Raw genomic sequence first — 22506 nt, 5'->3', positions numbered from 1 at the left:
TGCCAGTGTTGCTAACTGCTAATGAAGCTAACATGATGCTAACAGCATGTCAGAGTGATCTGTAATGTGAAATGCCACTAATCTTTTTTTTTTTTTATTTTGTGCTGTTTTGTGTTGTGTTGTCATCTCATTTTTTTCCTCCTTTTCATATTTTCCTTTTCTGATATATTTGTTCAATTCCGGCTCCTTCTTTTATTTCTCCTGCATGATTTTGGATGTTACAACCACAAACACATCTAACCTGACCTTCCTGCATTTTTGAATCAATATCTGCTTTATTGATTCCCTGCCTACTGATTTTTCTGGAACTTTCTCCTGGTGTTTTATGGGATGTTTTCGTGGAATGAACTTTGCCTTGCTGTACTTGGTTGACTTGGTCCAACCCCTCCCCCTCCCCCAATCAACCACCCCCTCCACCACCTTCCTGCACTACACACGGCTCCACCCACACTTCCTGCGTTTCTGGTCACTTCACACTTTCTGGTTGTAGCCCCGCCCTCGCTGCCCTGCTCGCCCCCTCCTTCCTGTCTCGCCCCCTCCCTCCTCTCACAGGCCTCGCCCCTCCATAGAGATACACATCGTAGCCATGACGACGGAGGCATGCACAGCCGCGGTAGGTTCCTTCTTTCTCCGCTAACCGGCCAGATCACACACATGTGGACTCCTTTCTCTGTCTCGGTGAAGGGCGCAGTAGGTGTTGTGGTCATGTTTTGTAATGTGTTGGATCTGACAGAGACTCACTAGCTCCTCCACCTGGTCTGGAGGCCCAAAGGAACATGTTAAGCGATTTATTTGTAGCTCACTGACAGCTTTCTTCTTATTTCAGTCCACCACTGTCACTGTGTGTTTTCTCTGGCCATATGTCAGTGCGTTTTATATTCGCTGCTGTGTGCATGTGTGCACTGTGCGTGTGTGTAGTAGCAACAAACTCTGATCAAAGTGGAGCTTCACCACACTCCACTTTCATCTCCAGCTGTTTGTGTGTGTGTGGCTGTGTGTTTGAGTGGCTTCAGCTGGTAAAAGTTAAATCTAATGTGTCTGTGTGTGTTACTGCAGCATGGTTGTGTGCACATGTGTCAAGAGTCTTTAAAAGAGTAATTACAGGGTTTCTAAAAAGTCTGAAAGTTGCTTTCTTTGTCATTAAAATGCATTAATGTCACTTCAAAAATCCAAAGACTTTTAAAATAGTCAATTTTGAATGAGCGAAAGATTATCAGAAGCAGAATTATGAGAGGGTCTTCAATGAGATTTTAGACCACAATCTCTGTGGCTTCAGTGGCTTCAGATTTTCAGCATATAAAGATATTGTTTTCCATTGTAACATTGTGATATTCTACTCTGTTAGCCCTAAGTCTTTGTCCTGGTTTCCTTCCTGAGAAATGGTTTGCAGATGATGCTTGTCCTCTGGGACTTCTGCTGATTGGAGGTTTCCATTCTTTATTTATCAGACTCAGTTTCTGAGATGAAGCTTCTTTTTTTGTCAGTCACTGAGCAAAGCTTGGTGTATGGATCTTATAATGATCTGCCTGATGGTGCATTGGAATCAAGTGACCCAGAAGTATTTGAGAGCTCCGTGCACTGCCTCCTTAGAAGCCTCCAGTAAAGCTTAATGAAGACTCTGCTGCTTTAATGAGCAGTGTTCTGTCTGAAACACGAGGTAGAGCCATGTGTGTAACAAGTGAACAATGGCTGCAGGTTGATTTCATTGAACCTCTGATGAGTCGATTACATCATCTGAATGCTGTGAAAAGATTTATAACAATGTAGCCTGCATGTGTTTTGTATTACATCTTAACACACTGTGAGCGATCAGAAGCCATATTAGGAAAGTGTGATGCATCTCCAGTTGTGCCTGCTGTTGTGTTAAACATCTGCACTATGAATGAGTCTGGGTTTTGTCTGTGTGTGCTGGTGTGTGTCTATTTTTAGCGCCTATATTTTAAGTGCTGGATAATGGTCCCTAAAGGAGTATCCTACTTCCACTAGAATGGAGTCCAAGATTTTAGATGGATCACAGCTGTGTGTGTGTGTGTTTGGTACTTGTGTCTGTTGTGAGGACCAGTCCCTGTTTTCTATACTGGCGATGTTTTGTTCGGCCCTCAAAGGCCTCAAAGAGAACTCTTTGAGGGTTCTGGTTAAGATCATGTTTGATGTTTAGTCATGATCATTAAGGTGGGACAGGATGCATTATGTCAACGAGGGTCCTCACAAAGGTAGAATGATGGGTGTGCTTCCTCTTAGGGCGAGCTGTGTTTTAGTCAGATGGTCCATAAAAGGCTCTGATCTGTTGGGCGGACTGTGAGCTGCTAAACTGTTCACACACTCACTGTAATAACTTCTGAATGTTAACAAAAAGTTTTAGGAGTTTGGTCATGTTGCAGGATCATCAGTTATTATGACATCACTTGGAACTTTTGTGGATGTGGCTTTCTAATTGTGTATTTTTTAACAAGCCTTCTCTGACCTCACCATTGTGTTTTGACTCGCAGTAGGAGGAGTTTATCGTGTCTCGAGTCTGCCAAATGTGTCCACAAATGTGGCATTTTAGGACACAAGAGCATGTGCTGCTTCCCAGCACTGGATGCTCAATGGGGTTGCCATTATTATGTATGATTATTTATGATTGAAACCCCAAGAAAAAACAAATCTGCCTGCATCTGATTGGACAAAGGCTTTTGTGTGTGGGTTACACTAATTTTGCTGTACCTTACTTTTACCAATAATGTTTACTTGTTCATATATTTTCATATGTTTGTGGCCAGAGTATCAAAAGGCAGCGAGTAACACTAGATGATTTGAATAAAGAAGCCACAACTTCTGATTTATTTGTTCATTTCTGCTGCAAAGTTATATGAAGATATTTTAATGAGGAAGGAATTTTTTCTTGAAGTAAGTCCACATCTATGAGGAGTCTTGTGACCCGATGCAGTCAGAAGTCTATAGAGATCAGCTTGGCATTATTACAATGAAATATTTTAGCAGCACTGATGGTGAATTAATGGTGCTTTTTAAGTCCTGTTCATTGAATTTTTACTTCAGTTATCTGACACACATCTGCAGCATAGAGCCATGTTCTCCTCATAAATCAGTCCGTCTCTGCTCCGCCTAAGGTGATCTCACTGTTTGACGTGATAAGAACATTTCTCTTTCCTCTTTGGTGTTTTACAGGAACGCTCTCCCTCTGAAGCCGTGTATGTTTCTACATGATAGAGGCTTACGTGTGATGCGATTATGACTAATGGTCTATAATGGGTTCAGGCCTCAGGGAAAGTGACATCACACTTCCATCATCACTGCTCCTGACCTCATTAACAACCAATCATCACCCTGTGCATGTGATCAGTATAAATGTTTTCAACAGAAAAATTCTTCTCTACGATTAATGTGCAGTGAAAAGCTGGAAGAAAAATATTTGTGAAAAAGACACAAAAACAAGATGCACAGATGGCATACACATTTCTAGAGAGAAGGATGAGAAGTAAAGGGAGCTTATAAATGACTTGACATCGAAGATAAAACTATTTACCCCTCATTTATCTCCCAATTCTGTTCGCCCTCAGTCTCCCAGAGAGACTTCATGTCAGTCAGGATTATCCATCAACAGTCAGACAAACAACTCATTAATGAGTGTGTGTTCTTCAAATATGGCAGCGATTTGTGTGCGTGTGTTTGCACAAAGGTTCAAATACACACAAAAATTATTTGTATCAAAGAGAATTTTCACAGAATTTTCACAATTGAAAAAATAAAAAAAAATGTGGACAAACATGACGTCCCTAAAGGTTTTCTGAAGTGGTGCAACCAGCCTGCTGCTCTTATGTCCCCTACTGCTGAGACTCTTTAGCTCCCTTCTGTGGCTGCTGTGTGGAACTGCACTGACACTGTTCAGCTTCATTCAGGCAGAATTATGTGTAGAAAATAGGGCAGCGAGGAGGTGAATGATTCAGGCCTCAGTAGAGTGTGTGTGGGTGTGTATTTTGGATCAGTGTGTGTGAAGAGGCCAATCATGTTTCACACTTGCTTTCCTCCTACACACCGTCAGGGGGAAGCTGCTTCTCTGAGCCTCACAGCATCTGCAATTCCTTGTTGTTTTAGGTACTTGTTGTTGTTTGTTTGTTTGTTTTTGTCATTATAGTGACATAAACATATTTTGGGGACTTTGCTAAATTGAAGTTAAAGCATTTCTCTGCTTTTGCTATTTTCTCCTTGGAAACAATGACATATTCCTGCACTAGTTCTTTTAGGTTGAAACTTAAAAGTCACAGATGCCTGTGATAAAGAGTCATTCATCATTTTCCAGCCTGTTTCTCTGCACATTGTCTTCACATGACCGCCCTGGTGACAGACTGGAGCTGTGGCTGCATGAGTGAATGCTGCGCTTGCATAAGCCTTCTGCATCATTTATGGTAGAAATGCTTATTTCTGTGTCAGTGAAGATCTGCACTGGATTAAGTAATGTGTGTTCGACCAAACGTTACTCAGATGTTTTCTGCATCCCGCAGCTGCTCACGCTAAATCTGTTACCTTAGAAACAGATATTACTTATTTCTGTTAAAAAAATCTTAGTTGTGTTTTAAATCATGTCGGGTCTTTGGCATCAGAAAGATTCTCTCAGACTTTGTTCATTAACACATTTTCTCCCCCTGAGCGTCCCCACTGTCTGAGTGTATGTCAAAGTCTGATCCCTTTAGTAATGTTACCTGTCTTGTTGTTGTTGTTGTCGTCACTGCAGTGTTCCTGCGGAGCCACAAGAGTCTGGAGTCTGTGGATCCTCAGTTCACCATGAGGAGAAAGATGGAGCAGCTGCGAGAGGAGCTGGAGCTGATGGAGCAGCTGAGAGACGTGAGACACAGTGATTAAAAGACGATTCTGCTGATTTATAAACATGAATAACTTCTGTCTGCCAATGTCTGCCATACTGATGGTCTGTAGTATGCAAGTCTTGTAAGAGTTTCTCACTCACATCTGTTTCTTTTTACTCCTCATCCTCATTCAGAGCATTGAGAGCAGGCTGAAGGTCGTCCTCCCTGAAGACCTCGGCTCATCTTTAATGGACGGCGTTGTGCTGTGCCATCTGGCAAATCACATTCGCCCACGCTCTGTTGCCAGCATACACGTCCCCTCACCTGCAGTGGTATGTCTAACGAGGAAAAAAGAGCTGAGTGTGAGTTTTTTGAGATTTTTGTGTTAAAGTTTTGATTTTTGCCTCCAGCCCAAACTCAGCATGGCCAAGTGTCGGAGGAATGTGGAGAACTTCCTGGACGCCTGCAGAAAAATAGGCGTACCTGAGGTAAGACACGCTCTTCATTTACAATAACCTGTTGAGAACAATACAAGGCGACTCTGAACCGGGGGTTGATTTCAAGTTTCATTTCACTTTATGCCGAGATCATTTATTCTAATTTTGAGAAGTAAAAACGTGTTGATCAAATGGCAGCAGTTCCAGATATTTTGCAGATCAGTCCAACCTGAAAACACCCCCCAGTTCTTCAGAGAAACTCTCGCCCAGTCTCAGTTATTGACTAAGACTAAAAAGGAAGTGTAAAAGTGTCCTGCAAAAAATATCTCAATGAGATTGACATTGTTAGCAACATTAGCAGCTAGATTCTTTGCAAGACACTAAACATCAAACCAGACATGGGAGAAAGGCTGGCGGTTCTATACAACAACAACATATGTATAAACTCCTGCTATCAGGATTAATAACAAACATTAGTACTTTTCTGCAAACATCTGACTAAACTCGAGAACCACTCAGCTTTTCCTCAGGACTGGTTTAGTTTCCTCCTTTTTGTTGTCATGGCTTTTAAACAAGTTTAACATTGACACATAATGCTGATTCATCACTGCTGTCATTGCTGCCTGCGGCTTCCAGCTCCCTCCATCATGACAGGAGTCAATCAAAACATCAGCTTCTGTCTGAGACAGAGCTGCCTGGTTTATTTTGTGTGTCCGTGTGTGTGTGTTTGAGAAAGACTACATATTACAGGGGATCTTACTAGTAAAGTCGCTCTTTATTCAGGACATGTATCTGTCCATGTACTGTTCACACACTTTGACTGGTGGGACTACAGGAATAAGAGGAAAAGCACCGGCTGCTACTCTTTGGCTCTTTACCTAGCTGGGTTAGAGCTTATCTCCTGTTAAAACACAATGGGCAAAGAGGTGCGTTCACAGGCTGCTAGGACTATAATAATAATATAATGTTGTTCACATATCCACTAATAAACCAGAAATGCAAATGATGGAAGATGATTAACCCTCTGAGCTCCAAAAACCCTCTGTCAGGTTTGAAATGTATGCTTTCTTTAGAAAATACTCCAAATGACAACCACTTATCACTGGATAATCCAACTTCCTGATGGATCTTGAAAGCATCGTACATGTCCAAAAATATAAGATACAAAGATACATTCTTTACACAAACAATGTTCTGTTTAAAAAGTTAAACAAAGAAAAATTTAACATCAGAAACACACTAAAAAACTTGGAATTCAGAGGGTTACATCATTACAGGATTGTTTCTGTTTTATTTATTATAATTGTTTTGATATTTATGTTGTATTTTTTTTAAATGTATATTTTATTTATACAATGTTTTTTGTTAAAAAAAGATGTCCCTTCTTTGTTTGGAGCCGTTTTATCTGTTTGACCTTTGACCTCCATCGCTGCTTGCTGCTGACTGTCTCCAACCTCTGTGTGGATGTTGCTAACTAGCTGCTGCCTACTTACCTGCTGCCTGTATGTATATATCTGACAGCGCTTCTCCGAGTTAACGTGCTTCTGTGCTAACATGCTGGCCTGCTGCACCAGCTGTCCCACCTCTGCTTCACCCTCCCATCTCAGGGCTGCTTACTGGGAGAGGAGAGAGGATGCTTCACCATCCTCTCAGTAAGCAATCCCTCCTTGCTGCCATGGTAACCCTAGGCCTGCATCCGCCTCTCTACCCACCAGCTCACACTCTTGTCTGTGACCTTTGACCTGTGTCCATTGGTTAACCTCCTGCCTTTTCTTTCTCTTTTTTACTTCCTGGCTGGATCGCAACATGTCTTCCTCCTCTTCTCGTCTTTTTCTGGGCTGTGTCTTTGTTTTTTCCTCCTCTTTTGCTCCTAAATGATTTTTTTTATCTTTCCTTATCTGTAATAATTTATATCCTCCGTTTTTGGTTACCCCTCCCCCTTTTTGTTTTTTTTGGAGAATATTATTTTTATTATTTTTTTGTTTCCTTCCGCTTCCAACTTTTTTCTTCCTTGTTTCCTGCTTACACCCTCACTTTCTTCTCATTTCATTATCCTCTATTATTTACATTCTCCATATTGTTTTTCCTTCACTCCCATCCACTTCCTTGCATTATTTTTTCCCCTTCCTACCGCCTCCTCCATTTTTTTTTTTTTTTTTTTTTTTACATTACTATCCCCGTTCCTAATGGGGTCACCAGTCATCCCTTTGTTCGCCTTACGACATCATCCAGTGCCGCCTGCAACCAGTCCGCACAACAGTTCGAGCACTGGTTGCCTTGGACACAGCTTCTCCAGACAGGAAGCCAGAGAAGGCGATCTCTGCGTCAAACCCTGCCTCCCTGCCCCGGGCATCAGGGCCACCCTCGTTGGTGTCTGTCACCACTCAAACTCCGCCTCCCAGCTGGCAGATCTGGGACATTATTGGCTCGAGCCTGGTGCACATCCTCTGCCTAGTCCTGCTGTTCGTGGCCTATACTTGGAGCGAGTTGACGTAACTGTGACGACAACTTCCAGTCTGTCACCTGCCAGCCCCGACCCTCCCTCCGCCCAGGCTCCTCCTCCTCTTCCTCCTCGCTGCATTTATGTCACATGGCAAAAATCTAAATTAAATGCCTGTATTAAAAGATCTGCAGTTACACTGACAAGTGCTGCTTTCAATGCACAGAATAACATCTAACTTTGAATATTTCTGAATTCTGAACAAATTTTTTCATCCCTGTCCCATGTGACACAAATGCAGCATCAGCACGAGCCGATGCCGCTCTCCCCTACCGTGTCGCGTTTGTGTCTTTGCAATAAACTGACACAGAAACTCTGAAGCAGCAGCAGCAGGACGTATGGAGCAGCAGGTTGTTACTTGAAATCACTGATGTCTTATCAACATGTCGTCCAGCAGAGACAATCAGAGGACTGAGAGAGTTTAGTGATCAGGCTGATTAGTAAGATCCAATCCGACCTTTGTTCACTCTTAGTTCATTTAATTCTATTTTATATGTATAGAATCTGTTACAATTAGACTTGTCTTTATGCACTTAACAGGAACCCAGAGTCTGACCCCTGAACTAGCAGTTAAGGCACCAGTTGCAAGAAAAAAACACACCCAATGTTGAGCAGGACCCTGAGCAGTTACAGTTTTAGATGACTGATGTAACGTTTATGGATTTATGTCATTGAAAACTGCAAATCAGCACAGAAAAAAACAATGGCTGGTTTGTACAGGCTTCAGCTTTCTGGGGGCGCAAGAAGGACATGGTGGGATGATCACGAGTGTGGAGTGCTCTTTCTCTCTACATGGTGAAGACAGCAGAGCAAGCATGAAGGAGCCTTTAAAATGGGTCGGCCTTGTTGACCTTTAAAGGATGCAGTGGATATGCACTGAGGCACAGTTAGTCTGTTGTTCTGCTGCCAAATGCTTCACCTGAGTCTTTGTTTTATCTGATGGTTTCCTGCACGTCTGAAGGTCAGACTGACTATAGTTCAAGACTTTAATCTGGACTGTGTAAGCACATGTATCCTGAAAGGAGATGCACATGTTGTTTTCTAAAGTGGGATTATACACTGAGCAGGAGGCCATTGTAATATGATTTAAAACTGTGTTTTGTGTTGTTATTTGCCCAAATACAAGGAGTATGACGAATATTTATTTTAAGAAAATTGCACAAAATACACAAAATCTGAAGGGCTACAGAGACTACAGAGGTTTGTGAAGTTAGCTATAAATTAGCCAGTATAAGCAGTTTATGTTCAGGAGTTTGAGATGTTGCGGATTAGCACGTGTTTGTAGTGTTGAGAGGAATTAAAGAAACTTTGCCCAGTGCAACTTTAAATCACAGTTGGCTGTCAGATTATTTTCTCCTGTCAGATTAGTTCAAACTGAATGAATACAGGCCTGAAAATGTATATTATTCCCTGTTTGTTTATTTTCTGATGCCACAGCCTCTGCACAGATTTCCTGTAAAATGTATTTTTTATGACTAGTGTATGATGTTTGTTAAAAGCTGAGGTAATAAATGCAGTTTAGGGATGTTTTCTGCCCTGCAGTGTCGTTGTTCAGGCAGGTGTAAGAAAGCATTCACTCCATGTAAGTGACATAGAGAACAGCTTCCTCTTTACAGTTCTTATATTACCACCAGGAGATCATATGTTGGATTTACTAACACACTAAATACTGTGTGTCTCCTTTCTACCTCTTTGTCTGCTGTTGTCTCTCCTCCTCCTCCTCCTCTTCCTCTCCCGCCTCTGGTCTCCCAGGACAAACTGTGTCTTCCTCACCACATCCTGGAGGAGAAGGGCCTGGTGAAAGTGTGCATCGCGGTGCAGGCTCTGGTGGATGAGGCCTCCTCCAAACACCTGACGTGAGCAGCAGCAGAGATGGGACAGAGCTTTCACCTACTGAGACTCACACAACCAGATCAGAAGCATGCTGCTGTAACACTCCTCTGCAGCCGTGTTTTTAATATACAGTATTTAAGGATGCAGAGTGGTGATACGGTAACTGAACCCATCAGTGTTGGATTTATTAATAATTCATAAAGTTCTGGGTGATTTAAGGATTTAGAATCACGTCAAGCAGAGGGACTGATGGGAGAGCAGCATCTGACTGAGTGACCATAAATCACTTTTATTCAGGTAAACACATGGAAGACATAGTAACTAACTAAAGGGCAACAATACAGATTCCACATTTCTTAGTTTGCGACTTGACTTTGAAATTCTTACACTGAAGGCAGAGAAAAGTTAGATTTGTGAGAGTAAAGTCAAAATATTTTGAGAAAAAAATGAGAAAAGTCAATTTTATGAGGAAAAATCATGAGTTTTAAGGTTTATTATGATTTATTTAAGAAACAAAATGTGAATAAAGCTGTAAATTTAGATGACTTTATTCTTATAAAATTATGAGGTTTATCTTTAAAAAAACACTTTATTTTTTAGTATAATTTTTGTTTGCTTCATTCTTTTAAAACACTGCAACATTTTTCTTAAAATCTGCACCTTTTTTTGGGATTTAACTCTGGATTAGAAGTGGAGTTGACAGAGCTGTCAGATAATATTTAGTCCAGTGTAATGACATCACGCTCTCTATGCACATTTACACAAAATACTTTTTTAAACCACCTCTCTATAGATTTTTTCCCCAGTGAGGTTTCTGATGAAGTGTTTCAGTGTGCAACCGTCACGAAACCAAAATATTCTAACGCAGAGGGAGACAGCTTTTACCTACCATTTGTATTTAAAGAGGAAGATATTTATAATAGAGAGGCTGAGAGGTTTGAGTTGTATAAAGTTAAGGAGAAATAGCCCAAAAAATAATTTTCTCTAATATATTTTAGGCATAATTGTGTAAGTTTTCCAACATTTTAATGCACGTCCCTAAAGTGCTATGGGACACTAATCTGTGTGTTTATGGGATTGTTTGGTCCTTTCTCACCTGCATCCTATCATGTTTTGAGACTTTGTAAGTGATGCTGCTTAATGTTTGTATGGAGTGCAGTCTGCTAATGTGCCAAACACACGTCACCATATTTCAAAAGGCAAATCACACTTTAAACACAGCCGAGGTCATAGATGGATCACTGAACAGGGCCAATGCTAAAATTTCCAAGTAGCCGTTTAGTCACTGTGAACTCATTTTTTGTCCTTCACAATTAATGCTATAATTAGAGATAATTCTACCATGTCTGTGTGGAGGAAGAAAATGAAGGGAAAAAAAGTTGCATTTCTGATGACTTCACTGATTTTAGAAACATTATTTTAAGTGCCCACAAATATTAGATATTTATCAAATAAAATTGATAACATAAATTATCTATTATCTATTATTTTACAGCTTCAACAAATCAGATTTTCCTGCAGCCAAACTTGTGTGCCAAACATGATGCATTCAAGGACCATTGGAAAATTTAATTTGTGGCAATAATCCCCAGGTTTTGAGAAGAATCAGAATCAGAAGAAGAAAAAAATAAAACAGGGCATTGAAGACAGGAGACTAAATCCAGACAAAATAACCAAAACATGCAGTCACCACAAAAAAATGGCCGATAGATCAAACAGTGGAAGGAATGAGGGGCCTCATTCAGCAATCTGTCCATGACTGACAGCATCACGCCTGTGCTAGTGACACCTGCAAGTCTTTCTATTTACACATTAACACTGATTCTCTGTCAGCATCTGTACTGCATCGCAGTAAACGAATATCAAAGTCTGATTTTTATGTCAGAATGAAGTGAGTGTGTGTGTGTGTGTGTGCTCAGAGGGGTGGGGCAGCAAGGATGAGATTTCATGCAGTCACACCTCCGGCTCACACAGTCTGGACTGGGTAGGGACTGCTAAAAATCGAGTTTTTTCTTTAAATTGCTGCTTTTGTGGATAAATTAGAAATTTGTTGTTGGGTGTTCAGACCCGTGAGCTTCAGGAGCTGTTGCTGTGTGAGAGTAGAGACTGTGACTCAGGGTCAGTTTGGATTTACTACACTGTTGATGCCTCATTCCACAGCCTGCTACGTCAACCGTATTTCTAAGTGTGTGTCTGAAAAATTAAGGTGTTGCATTATGTGGCAATGCAGACCTGGCACATAGCATGGTTTTAAAGGGGCAGTATGCACTTTTTTTTATCATCATCAGGTGTCCAACGTTAGCGCCTTTTGAAAAATTGGACTCGTGAAATCAAAGCAGAATCATGGCCTGTGGAGCCACTTCTTCACCAAAGAGGACGAGGAAGTAGAGTTTGAGTTAATGTAAGCACAGCAGCCAGCTGCATTTTGATCAGCACCTAATGAGATGAATGGTGGCACGCTGAACTGACTCTTAGCTCCATCTCAAAGATGCAGCACTCTCTAAACTCCCACAAAGCAGACTAACAGCATTTTAAATCAGAGAGGAAGCCTTAGATGGCTGGCTGCTGATTGTTTTTATCAACACAGGTTGTTGTTGGCATGCAAACTTCAGTATATCTCTGCACAAACACAAAGGCATTATAGTCATCATGGTGTAGCTGATATGTATTATTTTGTTGGTTGTGGTTCCTTTTTAAACCAGATAATTGTAACGTGTGTAAGGTGTTTTTTTAGGGCTGATTACCCACGAACAGTTGTTGCCATGGAAACGTCATGCCAAAACTCCCGATGTGAAAGTATAGTGAGTCACTGCCCCTGTAAAACCAGCGTGCTGACCAGTGTTGTGTGAACACATGAAGCAGCGGCCTGTATGAATGATCAATGAGGAGATTTTTTTTCTGTTCAGCTTGGTATCCAAAGCTACTTAAACAGTCAGCAGTAAAAGCAAAGAAAAATCAGTAAATGCTTCCACTGGATCGATTTGACAGTTGCCAAAACAAACTTTTTTTCTGTCTTGTGATAAAACTTTATTTAAAATTATCTATTTATCACAAGGATTTTTTTTGTCTTAGAATAGAACTCAGTTTGTTCATGTACTGTATATTTCACCAGAAAACACTCAGAACTTTAAACACCTCGTCCCATAACAGTAACTTGATTAAAAATTAATTAAAAGCTCACATTTCAACACTATAGGCAGCTTAAACTGTGCCATGATGTTCTGATAACAGTATTATTATTTAAAAATCTGTGAAATAAAAAATGAAAAATGTCTCCCAGACACTTCGCACATTCCTGATCTTTGAGAAAATTCTGCATAAATAAGGGAGACAAATGAATTTAGTTGATCTTCTTCATGAATCAGATATTTCCACAGTTCTACAATCATCACGGCGTTTCTGGGGGAAAAAGCAATAAAACCCAAGCAGCTGCTTCGCCGACAGAATCTGCACTTTAAACTTGTGTATTGATTTCTTTGTTTTGGCAACTGAGAAAATCTTAAATGACATTTAAGAGGAGAGTTAACGTTTGAAATGTGACGTCGGTGTAAATAGTGTAAATGTGTGCGTGTCTTCTTTTGTATGAATATTTTGTCCAGAAACAGCCTGTATTCACACTTTTGTACTTTTTCTGACTGGGAGCAAATTTATTTTTATGTGACATCTTTTCAGGTTTGTTGAACATTTTTGGATGTAAAACACCCTTTTGTAACTCTTTGTGAACGTTTTTTGTGTAATTTGTTGTACAGCAGCTCAGAGCTACATGCATGAAACGTACCTGTAACGTCGCCTTAACTGCTGTGAATACTGTAAATACTGTACTGTATCACTTTATCAGTAAACACCTCACTTGTCCAAACAAACAATTAAACTGCTTCATGATTACACCATTAAACACATTTACACCATAATTTAAAATATATAGTCACATCGAAATCATGCTCCATTTGCTTTTTTAAATTCAGCTTATCCCATCATTTTATGCCTTAATTTTACTATGATAATATTTATTAAATTATATATATATTTTATATATATTATTATATATATATTTATTAATTACAAAATTAAAGTAATAATAAATTGAATATATATTATACAAATAAAATAAATAATATAATATATATAAAAAATATATTTGTGGGTTTGACATCTGATGATATTAATTAAATACATTTTTGATTGGAACAAAATACTTCTGATTTTAGATAATAACCATACATTTATAAATACTTAAAGTTAGTTAAAATTAGGTAGGATTATACTATTTAATATTAGTCTACTAGTCTATGTTGACAGCTTTAGTGAACACAACACAATAAAATAATTAACTTTACTTTTTATTCTTGCTGCACAGACAAATGCAGAGAAAAGTCCACATGATCACTTGACATGTAAAAAACACAGTAGCCGTAGCTACCCCAAAAAAACTGTTCCTCTTTTTGTCTGAAACTTCAGGTAAGTGCTGTTTAGACTGAAGGCACGCAGGTGTCTGTCTGTGTAGCAATGGTAACAACCTGCTTTGTTTTAGTGATTTCATTGGATTTGATTCTGTGGGAAGGAGGCTGTTAGTGTGAGAAGCGGGTTCACTGAGAAGCGGACGGACAGCTCAGGCGTTCAGGTACTTGGCGTGGTGCTTGATGTGGTCATTGATGAAAGAGTAGATGAAGAAATAGCTGTGGTCGTAGCCCTGCAGGAAGACACACAGCGCCAGAGTTAAACACATCGAGAAATTAGTTCAAAATCCTTACATTATTATATAATCAGCTGACATACACAGTTTCCTCTAACTGTAGATGTACCGTGTTAGTACTGGTAACACAGAGATTGAATCCGGGCAGTTACTCTCTAAGGATCTCTATAGCATCTTAAAACAAAATCTAGAATCTAAACACATAATAAGTTTAAGTATAAACTAATTAGTTTCAGATTCCAACGTCAACCTGTGCTTTAATTGTGATAGTACTATAGGAACTAACTGGCTGCAGCCTAAAAACGACGGGGATTTTCTTCTCGGAGCAGACTGCGATCAGGTTGTCAGGCAGCAGCTGGCTGGCTGACAGGAACTGGTCATCTCTGCCCTGATCGATGAGGATGTCCAGCTGAGGGCCAGAGTACGATGCCGCCAACACAGTGGCATCATATGCCTGAGGGAAACAAAAAAATTAGAATATGAATTCAATCACCTTACTCTGTCAGGGAAACAGCTTTTGCAGTGGTCTTACCTCCCAAGTGGAGCGGTCAGAGCCCAGGTACCCTGAGAAGGCTTTCTGTCCCCAGGGACACTGCATTGGGTTACAGATGGGGGCGAAGGCAGACACCGCCTGCAGGAGACATCACCATCACTAACACACACACACACACAATACCTTCGACTACAACTAGAGGAAGAGCTCTGCTGGAAGATTAACTGCACAGAAAACCAAAGAACATGTCAGAGGATCCAATACCTTGTATTTACCAGGGTTCTTCAGGGCACAGATGAGTGCCCCATGACCGCCCATGGAGTGACCACTGATGGACATCTTGTCTGGGTCGGTGGGGAAGTTAGCATTGATCAATTTAGGGAGCTGTTGGAAAAAAATATTCACAATCATCAGTGAGCGTGAAACGAACATGTGCTTTCTTTGTTAATGAAATGACAGAAATCTGCAGTGCCTCCTCAGTGATGTAGGAGTACATGCAGTAGTTAGTCTTCCAGGGTTCCTGGGTGGCGTCGACGTAAAAACCAGCTCCAGTGCCAAAGTCCCAGCTCTCGTCTTCACCCTCGATGCTACAGCCGCCTAAACCAGGAGAGGAGGAGAAGGTTTCAGCGCTTTCAATGTGAGTGTACTCCACTTATTCCAGTAAAGTTTGTGTTAAGGAATACAGGCTGAACACAAAGTGTTGTGTAGTCACAGGGAAATCAGAAAACTCACAGACTACCGATACTGTTATATTAGCTGCAGGACATACACGACATTTGAACTGTAGCCTGAAGACAGCGTGACTCATTAAGCTGCTTTAATTGTGCTTATGATCTACTAAAGGTGTGATGTCGTACGTGGACTGGTATCTGGAGCTACGATGATGAGGCCATGCTCTGCAGCAGTGAGCTGACTGCCAGCTTTGGTGATGAAGTTCTGCTCCGTACATGTCAGGCCTGCAGAGAGATAAAAGATAAACCAAGAAATAAATAAATCTGCACACACACACACACACTAAAAACACTGAACAATAATCATTTCCTATATTTATCATCTAATTTGCCTGGAGACTCACCAGAGAGCCAGTACATGACAGGACACTTGTCTGTCTCCGCTTTGGGAGGAAGATAGACTGCAAACTTCATCTTACACTTCAGCTCAGTGCTGCAGGGAGAAAATACAAATGTGTTTACTTTTATACACTTACAGACTCACTGGGACATGTGAAACTCTTCTTCTCTCACCTCTCATGTTCAAAAACCTTCTGGAAGCCACCAGCGCACTTGTTGGAGGACACTTGTGTGAGGGCCATCTCTGATCTGCCAACAACACAACACAGAAAAGTGAACACAGGAGGTTTACTCCATTCATGACCTTTCATAAAGTATATACATGTTTTCTTAAATCAACAACTATGTTTAGCCTTCGTTATTTACTATGAAATCATCATGTTACAGTTTAGACAAGCACAAGTCAATCATTGTTATACCAATACCTGAATAACTTTTGCAGTGATGCATACAAACGAACGCCCATTAATCCACACTGTGAACAGCAGGTTGTACTTTCAACATGCCGAATAGCACACAACAGCTTTATAAACTTAAAATGCATTGTACATGCTAAACTAGTGTTCGTCTTCTAGGTCAAACTAGTCTGAATTAGAAACAGTGTTTGGCGTGCACCATATGGGGGCGTGCAGAGATTAGCAAAACAGTTAGCTCATATGAATGTGATTTCAAGTCGTTACCTTCTACTTACAGAGGCCTAATTTGCATTTCCTAATTCGTGTTGAAGTCAAAATACAAGTTTCTCTCGGGACATACCTTTTAAAATCACTGTATCTCGATGCAAATGTGTGCTTTGCTAACTTCCCCGCCGGGTGCAGACAAGAGCGTCTAGAGTCCAGCAACGTCTGAGTCAACGTGGTGACGTCAGCTCTGACAGCTCCACTGACGAGCTCGGTACGTACAATACGTACCGTGCGCTCCTAGACACTAGATGGCGCCGATTTCTTTCTGATGTTCCGTCATGAAAAATGTTATTTACTTTTTTATTAAAATTCTTAGGATCGTGTACAAATACAAATTGCTATATTTTATATTTATATTCACAACAACAACAATAATACATGAGATATAATCAATTCATATCAATTTTATTTTTTTTAAATGGTGTATAAAAAGATTTGGCAATATCATATATAATATTGTGAGTATTTTTCAACATATTTCTGTTTTAAAAATAAATCGATAGTAGGCTATTTCCAGAATAAATATACATTGATTATGTTTTACAATTAAAATGAAAAATCAGATTGGACTGATATCATTCATGTAAAATATTTACATTGGAGTATCAAGAAAAAAGTGAGAACATGTTTGCATAAAGCCTTCATCCATGACTGAGAAACTTAATGAGATAGACTAAATATTTCAGCTCATATATCATAATGTTCAAAGAAAATGTTAGATATGAGTTAAGCCACTTGACGGAAGACCTGTTACATATGTCACGGTTGAATGCTGAAAATTTGCAATTACACAGATAATTAGGCTTTAAATAAGTAAGTAACCCTATGAAGCCTCCTGTATTCTTTTATGCAGCAGTCTGTCTTCAAGCATGGTCACCTGTAACCATTGGTAACCACATTTCTAAAAAAATCTACTCATTGAAGCAAATGTGACAGGGAAAAATTAAATCACTGTCCTACTGTGACTTGTTTGCATTCAGTCAACAGCATCATCTCTCTCCAATAAAGCCAAACTTTGTTTATCTGTTTGTGAGTCACTCTGTTTCTCTGCATCTCTGCCTGTGTGTTTTTTACACCAGCCGCCTCACACTGTCAGTCTCCGTCTCCTCTGTTCGTCTCTCCATATCATTACTTTCCCCAGCAGCCTTCACCTTTCTGGCTGTGGCCACAGAGCACAATTTAGATTGTAAATTATTTATTAATTTATCACACAGTGATATTTGTGTCCTGCCTCTCTGTCTGTGCAGCTGCTTCCTAAATTAGACCATTTCAAATCATCCACTGCCCCCGCGGCTGCCCGCCCACCCACCCACCCTAAAAAAACAGATTAAATTCACTCAACATCCTCAAACACACTCCCTGCTCCTGACATGATTACGGTTACGCCTGCAGACATGCACCATGTGCACTAAAACACAATTTGTCACACATGACTATTTTTCTGCTTATAAAGGCTGTCGCTCACACAGTCCATCAGGTGGCAGCGGCAGTGTGCAAAGTGCCCACGAGCAACGGTAACATTTCCAGGAAAAGTTGTATTTGTAGAATAATGGTGTGTCTTTCTTTAAAAGTTTGCAGAATAAAGTTGATATATTTTGAAAACCAGTGGTAATATTTAAACATTTTAAAAAATAAAGCTGAAATATTTAAAAATACAAATGTTTTATGAACACATCATATCAGAATAAAAATATGAAAAATATAACTATGAAGGAGATGATAAACATAATAAATATGTCTTTTTGACCTATTAAAACAGTTGGACACACACACACACACACACACACACCATTGTTATCGCATGTTTCCCATAGTGGCCATTAGCAGCTTAATGGATTCTGCTGATTAAAATCACAACATCCTGTCAGGTGCTGACAGACTAATCATTGGCTCCTCCCATTCATCACACACTTGAGCGTGTGCTCATGTGGAACAGTCATACTGTGTGTTAACACAATGAGATTGTGTGGGACAGCACAGACAGGGTCCAATGTTTAAGATTCGATAAGTTCAACAACTGTTTCCTTCTCCCATGTGCTTTAATATTGACTAATGTCGATATCACTAAATTTACAACAGAAAGTAATTAAAAAAAAGCATTAATTGCCTATATTAATACATATCTGTTAAATAATTATGACTCATTTGAGCAAAGCTATTTAAGTACTGGAGGACAACCAGTACCACCAACAGACTGTTAGCATATAAATGATACATTAAAAATACATAATTCAGTTTTTTCTGTCAAAAATTAGCGATTAATGACTTGACATGTGACATTTTTAATTTTTTAATTTATATGCAATTTCAATCAATTCAAAAGTGCTTTTTAAGTGGCCATTCTGTATGAAACATGTAAGTGTTCTGTTATTCCTGTAGTACACACTAAACTGCACAAATACAGCGGTAGAGACATAAAGTGATCACACAGAGAGTCACAAAAGACACTAACCAACCACAGTGACATAAAACAGCAACAAAATTATAAACAACTGCAAAATAAAAGCAGAAAACAAAGAGGGGAAAAAGTGATGATAAAGAAGCTCATGGCACCCGCAAAGGGTCAGAAAGGGCATGAGGAAACACAATCAGCAAAAATACACAAAAAGAAGAGACGAAAATATCAACAATGATAAAAAAAAATGACTAAAGCCATCATAAAAGAGAAAAAAGAAAGCAAAACAACTAACAAAAGGTGCAAAACCATTAAGTTAAAAGAGTTAAAAGTAGCTAAAAGTACACACAAACAGAAACAAAGACCACAGCACCCTATGGTGCAAAGAGAATAAGCACATGTACTGATAAAGCTGTGATGAATCATCAGTCAGTCAGAGGGGACTGATGGGATTGGTGACTGTACTGGAACAGGATGCGTTCTGTCGCCGTATCATCAAAGTCACAAAGCCTTTGATGCAGCATCCACAGCTAATCAGATTGGAACAAATACTAAATAGGTTGAGGCTCCTGTCTGAGCGCTCAGCCCGGCCCGCTAATTACATGTTCCACCATGTTAATCAAATAACACGCTATCACTTTACCAGCAGGAGCCAGAGCGAGACGCAGCGCTGAGGGTTTTCCATTCACAAGGTTGAACGTCTGCCCTCATAACTGGCTTCAGGGATATGAAATAATGGACGTCTACCTGTCTCATCTCTTAAAACCCTGAGAGGTTTTTACACACCATTACCAGTCAGTGCAGTGACTTCACATGCATTAGGTCGTCTACTTACTTTTTATATTTCAATTAAGAGGATCACACACAGGATCAGACAAATGAGATTCAATAGGTTTGTGCAGCATTTAGCTGCCATTTACCTGATGTTGTATTATGTGTGAATGGTGAATTTATTCACAGCAGGATTTTTTAAGCTTTTTCAAGGCTGCTTCAGGCTACTCTTCATGTGTAACCTCCTGAATTACAGCAGAAAATACAGTGCATGCAACTGCATCTCTGCCTGTCTGCACGTATTCTTCAATTTTACTGGAGGAGTTAGTAGGAGTAATGGTCAGGTTGGAAGCTCTTCAATGCTTTCATGCTTTATCACAGACCAACCGCTATGTGCTGAGGCGGAGGAAAGCAGGAGTGTCAGTCATTTCTTCCCTGAGGCGCTGAGATGCTCCTGATCTGAGGGGGGGGGAGGAACCGTCTCAGAGAGCAGCGCCTGGAGGGAGCACACAGAGTTCTTCACTCTAAAGCATGAGGGTAAATAGGACTGTTCTTAATCTGATGTTTGTTTGGTCAATGGAAAGACACAGCTGGTGGGTAATAAACATTTCTCTGGCTCTGTAATAGTTCTTTGGTTTTAGTAAAAGTGTCTTTAACACTCACATTTTCCACAAGATACCTGCTAGATAGCTTTTAAAGCTCCTCAGTGGTGTGTTGCGTTTCCTTTTTTGGCGATTTGTAGATCTGATTGGTTGAAAGCAGCCGTTAATAGAATGCCAGATAACTGGTTTGTTGTTTTGGCAATACGGCTAATTGTGACCGTATGTTATTTTTAGAGTAACTGACAACAGATTCGTTATATCGTCAGATTCGTTAATATTTGCATGGGCTTCATGTCTTAGAGGTTGCTGCTTAAGAGACAAAAAATGACCATAAGGACACTAGAAACAACAGAAAAGTGGCAAAAGTGGCTGCACAGAGAACCAAAACAGCCGTGAAGAAGCCGAAAGCAACACAAAAGATTCTGAAAAGAAGCACAAAGATGCAGAATTTACAACAAAAAGACAGAAAAGACACAGAAAAAGGACTTAAATGAACACAAGAGGACAGAAAGTGATGACAAGATAACTCAAAACGACTGAACGATAACATACAATTCAAACAGTATTTCTAAACCTTTTCCTCTAAAGGAAGATATAACACAAAAAATAACTATAAAGATGCTGCAATTATTTAAAGACCCTGACACGAAGTATTTTATTTCTTTTCTAACAACACACTGATCCTTTGCCTGGTAGAAAGTGTGGTTGACACTGCTCCTTGTTGGTTTTACCAGGATAAAACTGTATTTTGTTGTCACCCTGGTGAAAAGATTATTTGACAGCTCTGATATTAGGAAAATATACATGTTGTAATTAAATGTTTGACATTTAAGGGGAACCAGGGGAACACATTAAGTTGAGGAAATGTTATAGAGGGAAGTAAACAGAAGATGGAAACAACAACTGTGCACCTATTCAGAAGCTGAATGATAAACAAAGCACATATAGTATGTGACCTGTTCAACTCCTCTTTGGCTGGGTAAACAGGAGGATGCTGTGGCTCTGTACCAGATTCACTGGAACCACAGGCTTGTTTACAGTGTTATAGTTGAACAATCTGTTTTCTCTTACAAGACACTGCATCTTCTTTGTCTCAGCAAAGACAAAACCACACAGTTCCCAGCATGCTGCTTACACTGCTGTGTTGAATTAAGTTTCTTGTAGTGCTGACGTAGTTTTGGTTGAGGGGTTCGTTTGTGGTTAACCTTTAGGAGGAGGGACTTTGGTCTGGGGGAAGATAAAGTTTAGGTAAAGGGTCAAAGAAACAAAAAGAGTTCTCACACGAACAAACTGCCCCAAAACTTACACACTCCATTGACGGGTTTGTCCATCATAAATTTCCCACTGGGGCTCGATAAAGTATCTGTTGCAGCTTTGACCGTTTTTTTGTAGATGTTTGTTGTTTCTTTATGGTTCATTGCATTATTGTATCTTTGCGGTTCTTTGATTTGCTTCAACAAAAACAGGAAACAATACCCTGCTTATTATTTCAGTTATTTCACATATTGTTTTGGAGTAAAAGAAAAAAACATGACATAACACCACAGACATCCTCCATTACATCACAGTTACCGCTTGAAATCTGTCTGTTAAGCTGCAGTCCAATGGCCGACACATTACATCAGGGTTTGTTTTGTGTTGTCATGTTTTCCCAGCAGGAGATGCAACAACACAAAACTGACAAAAAATTATACAAAGCAATAGAGGTTAATTGTCATAAGACCCATCAGGATCCGATGTGTCTGTGCTAATCAATGCTGAAGCTCTGGTAATTGATCAGAGCTGAAGACAATCCTGTGATGCTCATCTGATTACTGCCTGACAAACAGGATTAATGTGAGTGACGCCACTGTTTGATCTGAATACCTCAACACCTTCAGAGCCTTCAGATCAGAGGTGGGAGTCAGCATCCCACTGGCTGTTTGGACAGATCTGATGATGATGTATACAAATACGATAAATATGATAATTTGTTGTCTTGAAACACACCTTGAAAATCACCATTAAATACCAGTGTACTTAAAGGTAGGGTAGGAGATTTTGAAAACTCAGTGAGAGTCAGCCAGATTTTGAAAGTAAACACACACCCCTTTCTCTCGGAGCTCACCCCCGGCCATCATGCACGTTCCTCTCTGGTGCGCGCAGAGCAGGAAGAGAGCAGCCAACCAGCCAATAATCCACGCAGGGTTGCCTCGCAGGATTGGCTGAAGTTTTTAGCGTTTTATAG

General features: G+C 40.0%; 2 protein-coding genes across 5 annotated transcripts in view; one reads left to right on the top strand and one right to left on the bottom strand.

Moving 5' to 3' along the window:
• Positions 1-13463, top strand: part of lrch1 (leucine-rich repeats and calponin homology (CH) domain containing 1) — a 47720-nt gene extending 34257 nt beyond the window's left edge. Inside the window, exons 15-19 of one of the 4 annotated variants that reach the window (XM_028393185.1) lie at positions 491-613; positions 4733-4842; positions 4997-5134; positions 5213-5290; positions 9492-13463. In XM_028393185.1, the coding sequence (XP_028248986.1) occupies positions 491-613; positions 4733-4842; positions 4997-5134; positions 5213-5290; positions 9492-9599 (557 nt within the window). In that variant the 3' untranslated portion in view covers positions 9600-13463. The other 3 variants (XM_028393183.1, XM_028393186.1, XM_028393184.1) reach the window with 3 other exon arrangements.
• A 433-nt stretch (positions 13464-13896) lies between these two features.
• On the bottom strand, positions 13897-16682 carry esd (esterase D/formylglutathione hydrolase). The gene is made up of 9 exons (XM_028393704.1): positions 16585-16682; positions 16003-16077; positions 15834-15922; positions 15616-15714; positions 15231-15355; positions 15023-15142; positions 14798-14896; positions 14552-14719; positions 13897-14262 (listed from the first exon to the last, which is right to left on the bottom strand). Exons 2-9 carry the CDS (start codon positions 16068-16070, stop codon positions 14182-14184), a joined length of 849 nt encoding a protein of 282 aa, XP_028249505.1. The 5' UTR covers positions 16071-16077; positions 16585-16682; the 3' UTR covers positions 13897-14181.
• Between the last annotated feature and the right edge of the window lie 5824 nt (positions 16683-22506).

Source organism: Parambassis ranga, chromosome 21 (genome assembly GCF_900634625.1).
Source record: "Parambassis ranga chromosome 21, fParRan2.1, whole genome shotgun sequence".
NCBI lineage: Eukaryota > Metazoa > Chordata > Actinopteri > Ambassidae > Parambassis > Parambassis ranga.
This window is presented reverse-complemented; position numbering and strand designations above follow the sequence as displayed.

Bases quoted from the DNA above. Each gene is read 5' to 3' on its own strand.
- esd (XM_028393704.1), bottom strand. From the start codon at position 16,070: ATGGCCCTCACACAAGTGTCCTCCAACAAGTGCGCTGGTGGCTTCCAG. The intron at 15,923-16,002 runs GTGAGAGAAGAA...TTCTCCCTGCAG, and splicing joins AAGGTTTTTGAACATGAGAG to CACTGAGCTGAAGTGTAAGA. The intron at 15,143-15,230 runs GCACTGCAGATT...TTTTTCCAACAG, and splicing joins ACTCCTACATCACTGAGGAG to CTCCCTAAATTGATCAATGC.